General features: G+C 39.0%; 1 protein-coding gene across 2 annotated transcripts; it reads right to left on the reverse strand.

Annotated features, from left to right (window-relative positions):
• Nucleotides 1–3,901: 3,901 nt before the first annotated feature.
• Nucleotides 3,902–5,228, reverse strand: nudt7 (nudix (nucleoside diphosphate linked moiety X)-type motif 7). Of its 2 annotated transcripts, XM_008411355.2 has the most exons (4): nt 5,028–5,228; nt 4,740–4,946; nt 4,498–4,656; nt 3,902–4,416 (listed from the first exon to the last, which is right to left on the reverse strand). In XM_008411355.2, exons 2-4 carry the CDS (start codon nt 4,908–4,910, stop codon nt 4,063–4,065), a joined length of 684 nt encoding a protein of 227 aa, XP_008409577.1. In that variant the 5' UTR covers nt 4,911–4,946; nt 5,028–5,228; the 3' UTR covers nt 3,902–4,062. The 2 variants fall into 2 exon arrangements, with proteins under 2 accessions (XP_008409577.1, XP_008409576.1); XM_008411354.2 differs by having other exon boundaries at nt 4,740–5,228.
• Nucleotides 5,229–5,480: the final 252 nt, after the last annotated feature.

The raw sequence follows: 5,480 nt of genomic DNA on the forward strand, positions 1-5,480 counted from the left end.
GGTACTTTCCACCAATCTGATACAGAGCATGACTCGGGGTTCCTATGCAGTCTGGAAAAGATTGAAGTTCAATTTCTGTATTTTCCAGACCTGCATGAAAAATTTAGATATTTCTGGACTTATTCCATGTCCCATTGCACATGTGTTTTGATTCCTTGTGTCCTTCCTACATGTTTTTAGCTGATATTCTTCCCATCTCAGATCCTTCCTGTGTCAAAATTCTTCTTTCCTTGTTTCCTTCTCTCGTTACTTCCTTCCTTCTCTCCTTGCTCTTCTTTCGCCTTCCTTCTTTTTCTTTAATTCTGTCTTCCTAGTTAGAATCCTTGGTGACTTCCTCCCTTGTGTCCTCCTTTGTCACCTTGCTCCTCTGCCCTTCCTTCAGTACTTACTTCCTTGCTCAAAACGTTCCTTCTGTTCTTCCTCCATCGTTCCACCGTTTTTGTTTTATTTACCGGTTTTAAATCCAATCACATAGCAAACATTTGTGTTTAAAAATGAGTCTGAAAAAATCAGAATTTTTTTTTACACAAACATTGTGTGGGAACCCCGACGATTTTTTTTTTCCATGCAGTTGACACTGCTTTGCTTTCCATATTCAAAAGTAGCCAATTTGGCATCATCAAAAAGCCAATTTTTGATAAATATTCAGATGTAATTTATAGCATTGGTCATAAATGCATTTTGTTTACATTGTCAGTCATATTCTTGTCCTGCAGCTGTTAGTGATCCATTTTAAAGTAACTTATCTTTTTTAAAATTTTGTATCCATGTATCAGAGTGTAGAGTATTTTTGTAAAAACGAAGCTTTCTTTTTTTTTTTTCTTTTTTTTTTTTTTTTTTGTTTTATTCCTTGCCACAGAAGATATTCTTGGAGATTGTGCTTTTGTTGAGATGAAGCACAGATGTAATTTATAGCATTGGTCATAAATGCATTTTGTTTACATTGTCAGTCATATTCTTGTCCTGCAGCTGTTAGTGATCCATTTTAAAGTAACTTATCTTTTTTAAAATTTTGTATCCATGTATCAGAGTGTAGAGTATTTTTGTAAAAACGAAGCTTTCTTTTTTTTTTTTTTTTTTTTTTTTTTTTTTGGTTTATGCTCATGGCACAGAAGAATATCGTTGAGATTGTGCTTTTGTTGAGATGAAGCACAGGTTTACTGTGAACTGTTTGAAGTCAAGAAATATAATCAAGTGGACATCGTTATTGATTTTACCCGAACTGTGCAAACCTAACGACGTGTGGGCAAGTTGTCATTTTCATTATTTTTGTTTTCTTCTTAAACTTAGTTTTCATGTCATCCATCTCAAATGGCACTTTGACTCATCCATTTTACTGTAGATCAGGTGAGAGCGCAGCCACGCCGTCTCCAAGCATTCCGTTCCTCTCGGTTAGGGGAGATTTTTCAAAAGAGCACACGATGTTGTGGAAGAACCGCGGAAAGGTTAATGCCTCTTAAAGCCATACCAACACAGAAAGCCAACCTGTGACTTCGCTTTCATGAATGTAAATTTTACCTCATGGTGTGGACACCTGGCTTGGTCTACATATGACATCGGACCAATTACCATTTTAGAGATTTTTTTTTTTTTGCTTTGTTTTGTTTTCTTCTGAGGCAAAGGGAATATAAGTGGGTGTGGCACCAGCTGTCATTCATGTTTCCATTCATTTGTTTTCTGTCGGATGGTGATTTGGTTTCATGTCCAGCCCTTCACATTGTCCGGTGAGCCTGTATATTTAGGCCTAAAAAAAAGAAAAGAGATGGAACCTTGTTAAATATTGATTCAACTGTGGCGAAGAGAGCACACACACATCTTTGCGTTATGTCGGGGGGCGGAGGGAAGTTTGTCCCTTCAGTCATGTCGGTGAATATCCATGTATATTTAAATGTGAAATATACTGCAGGGGTATCTTGAATTTCAATTGTGATGCTTTCAACAGAACGTTGTGTGCCTTGACAACTTAACCATTGCTCTGCTGTGTTTACTGGCGTCCCTTTTGTGTCCCTGCTCCTTGTCCTTTTTATCCTCTCTGACCCGTAATCATTTCTGCAGTCATAAACATAGTTCATACTGATACATTTTTCTTGTAACTTAGTCGAGATGTGTGATTTTTATCAAAATATTGCGCAGCTTCACATTTCTGTAGTTTTTTTGTTTTGTTTGGTGTTTTTTTTCACGCCTCATGAGATTTGTACGTGTGAGGTAAAAGGGACAAGACGGTGGCGATTGTTTTTGTAGAAAACTTCCTGGTGTTGGTGTGCTTGTCAACATTCGTTGATGTGAAACGCTCGATCAAAAGGGGCAGCCATGATAAGTTAACTGTTTGCCAATAGTGTGAGCTGTACCTTGTGCATAATCAGTTTGCTCACTTTTCCTAGTTTGCTTTCGACTTCACATCCTTCGACAGTTCTGTTGTATCGGTTTTGTGTAGCTTGAGCTTTAGTATCTTAGCCTTAAGACCCTGCAGTAAGGATAAAGGTCAACCCCAGCGTGTTATACATTTGAACTATTATTAACATGTACTTTGCCTTTGTCTGGACATTTGTATACTCTTCTGTTTATATCTGTAATCCTGCTGCTACATTAAATGAATTAATAAAAATGTAAATGTCTAAGTTTGAATTTGTAGCTACTAGCCACACTTTTCTGTCAAGTCAAAGTCATGTAAGATATAGTTCACCACCTAGAAGACAAGGTACTGTAGTTAGTTTTTCTATTTGTTTTGTTGCAAATTATTTCATTCAATACATCAAGATACTCAAAGAGATTATGTTGCCTTATTCTGAAGAAGAAATCCCAAGTAAACAACCTAAAACACACCAGTAAGAGAAGAGGCCAAGAGGCAGGGTCACCCTAGGCAACACAGAAACAGACAACCATGCACACACACACACACCTAGGTTAATTGGTCTCTCTAAATTCTCCCTAACGGTCATGTTTTTTGGACTGTGGTTGGAGTACCCAGAGAGAACCCACACATGCACAACTTTGTGCAGAAGGACCCCAGGCTGGGAATCAAACCCAGGACCTTCTTGCTGCAAGGCAACAGCTCTACCAGCTGCACCAATGTGCAGCCCAACTATAAGCACTTTGAAGTAAAAACGTTTTGAACAGGACTATAATTAGACATTCTTTGGCTGTCTGGTGTTATTCTCAGTGTGCTCTTAGCTTATTAATGAAATGGTACATGAAAACGCTTCAAGAGAAACTTTTAGTTAAACTATAACTTTTGGTATTCAAGTTTCAACATGTTTGTGTAATATCTATTAAATGTTAAAATTTCAGCTGCTTTTGATGCTATAACTGGCTTCACTATGACAATTCACACGCAAAATCAACAGGCATGGTACTTTATTTTGTCCTTCACATTTTTCTTCCAAGCGGCAGACTTTCTTGCAACTTGCTAATCAGGTGTTATTTGGGAGTGGCAAGAGTGTGTTGAAATTTGATGGGGAAACTTTGGTAGGGCACATGCCTGTGTAAAAGGGACAAGCGGCACAACAGCTCTGTTCAATTTGAAGTTGTAAAGACCATTATGTCTATGTCACAATTGGCATCAGCGTTGCCATCCAAATTAGTACTCATTGTGAGCAGAGCGACAATGAGTACTTGAGTTAGAGGGATTCATCCTCTAACTTGAGTTAGAGGATGAATCCCTCTAACTCAAGTGCAACTCAAATTCTTCAAAGTTGTTGTCGAAATCTTAAATTATTCACCTGTTTCAGTATTTCCAAATCCTAGTCGATCACCTGGATTCTTGTGCCTCTTGTGATGTCATCAACCCACTTACACGCAAAGCAGAGTTGGTGGTTTGTTTCTTCAAAAAGCTTTTAAAAACATAATTCTCAGTTGAAATGCATATGTCAGCAGGGTTTGTTAATGAAACGAAATACAGCACTGGAATTGTTTTTTTTTTTATTATTAGGAAGCATTGAGATGTTTACTAGTGGAAACAAAAGTGCATCTTTTTTTTTTAAAACATCTGGCGTTTAAAAATTGAGAATCATATTGTACTCTGGCTACAGGAGTTTAGAAGAGTCACAGGGGCATCAAGTGCAATCATAGCTTACTCAGTCTTTTATGCAGAATCTTCTTGAAAAAGGCTAAAGGATCCAAAAGATCAAAACCAACATCAAATTGAGGTTTTTTCTTTAGAGCGAGAACAGCAACCAATGTTGCCAACATAGCTGTCAGTCCAAATATGTGATACTGGTTTCCTGAAGAAGGGTCTCTGAAATAAAATGAGTGCAGCGGTCCAGTCATCCCAGCAACACCATGGGTAACGTAGTGGTCCTTCTCTCTGGTGAAGAAGTCCAGCGGGACAGCGAACACGGCACTAACCTCTGATGGGTTTGGGGTTGGAGTAAATGTTTCCTCTATAAAACCAACAACAGGGCTCACCAACAAGCCTCTCTGTTGAAGAAGAAGAAATCAGAGAAAATGATGGATCTAGTGCTCTGACACAAAGTGTATTAGGTAACAGTACTCCACTACCTTGCTGAAGACTGGAAACAATGTGCAGACCACCTCGACCTGATCAGGCGGTAAACCTATCTCCTCCTGTGCCTCTCTCAGGGCCGTGTCAACGTCATCCCGGTCACTGGGGTCTCTCTTTCCACCAGGAAAACACACCTCACCAGCACCGGTCCTCAGCTACACAGATGAAAGAAGGTCTCGCATAAAGCTGAAACTGAAAGACGGCATTTATCCTCCACAGAGACATCGTCGCAGGTTACCTCCTTTGAGCGTAGAGTCAGCAAGGTGTGCAGCTGTCCACCTCTCACAAACAGGGGGATCAACACTGACGCTTTAGGCAGGACGGGAAGATAGGAGAACTTTTCTCCAATGTCAAACCGCTTTAAAGTGGCTACTGTCTCCTCTTTTAGATTCATAGTGGTAACATGCATTAATGCTGTTCGACCTGCGACGAAATATCTTAATTTCTGTAAAACAACAAACATGCCTTTTTATGGCTTTAAATAGTTTTCATTTAAATCGAAGGAGTGAAGCTAGCAAAGATTTACCTCACAAGCTACTAGGGTCCATAGTAGTTGACAGCTGCTTCGACCAAATTGAATTGTATTACATTTGAATATGTGCTGTTAACGTAAATACCTTTTTTCCAATTAGGAAAATATTAAAAACTAACAYTTTGAATAAACATACAATGCGAATTGACTATACACTACTTCCGGAAGTCTGTTCACCTTCTTGGTATGCGTAGCTAACGCCGATTGGTGCTTTCTCCGAAAGAACCGCCTCATTTTTTTCCAAACAACAAACCACCTAACTTGACAGAAGAATGACAACCAATGATATTAGAGCACGGCCGTGATTTGTCGACGCTGCCCGGAAAAAACGATACGTCAATGCGGTCGCCATACTGTGAGTGGCAAGAGTTCCTAAAAATTTATAAAAGACTGATTTTTAGATATACAACTAAATGTTTACGCATAATTAGTGATGGGTAGATGAGG

This window comes from Poecilia reticulata, linkage group LG6 (assembly GCF_000633615.1).
Source record: "Poecilia reticulata strain Guanapo linkage group LG6, Guppy_female_1.0+MT, whole genome shotgun sequence".
NCBI classification, from domain to species: Eukaryota; Metazoa; Chordata; class Actinopteri; order Cyprinodontiformes; family Poeciliidae; genus Poecilia; species Poecilia reticulata.

What these genes read in the sequence shown, in the direction of transcription:
- nudt7 (XM_008411354.2), bottom strand. Translation starts at nt 4,964, where the DNA reads ATGTTTGTTGTTTTACAGAAATTAAGATATTTCGTCGCAGGTCGAACA. An exon ending in TGACTCTACGCTCAAAGGAG is followed by an intron (nt 4,657 to 4,739) that starts GTAACCTGCGAC and finishes TCATCTGTGTAG; the next exon opens with CTGAGGACCGGTGCTGGTGA. An exon ending in TGTTTCCAGTCTTCAGCAAG is followed by an intron (nt 4,417 to 4,497) that starts GTAGTGGAGTAC and finishes CTTCTTCAACAG; the next exon opens with AGAGGCTTGTTGGTGAGCCC.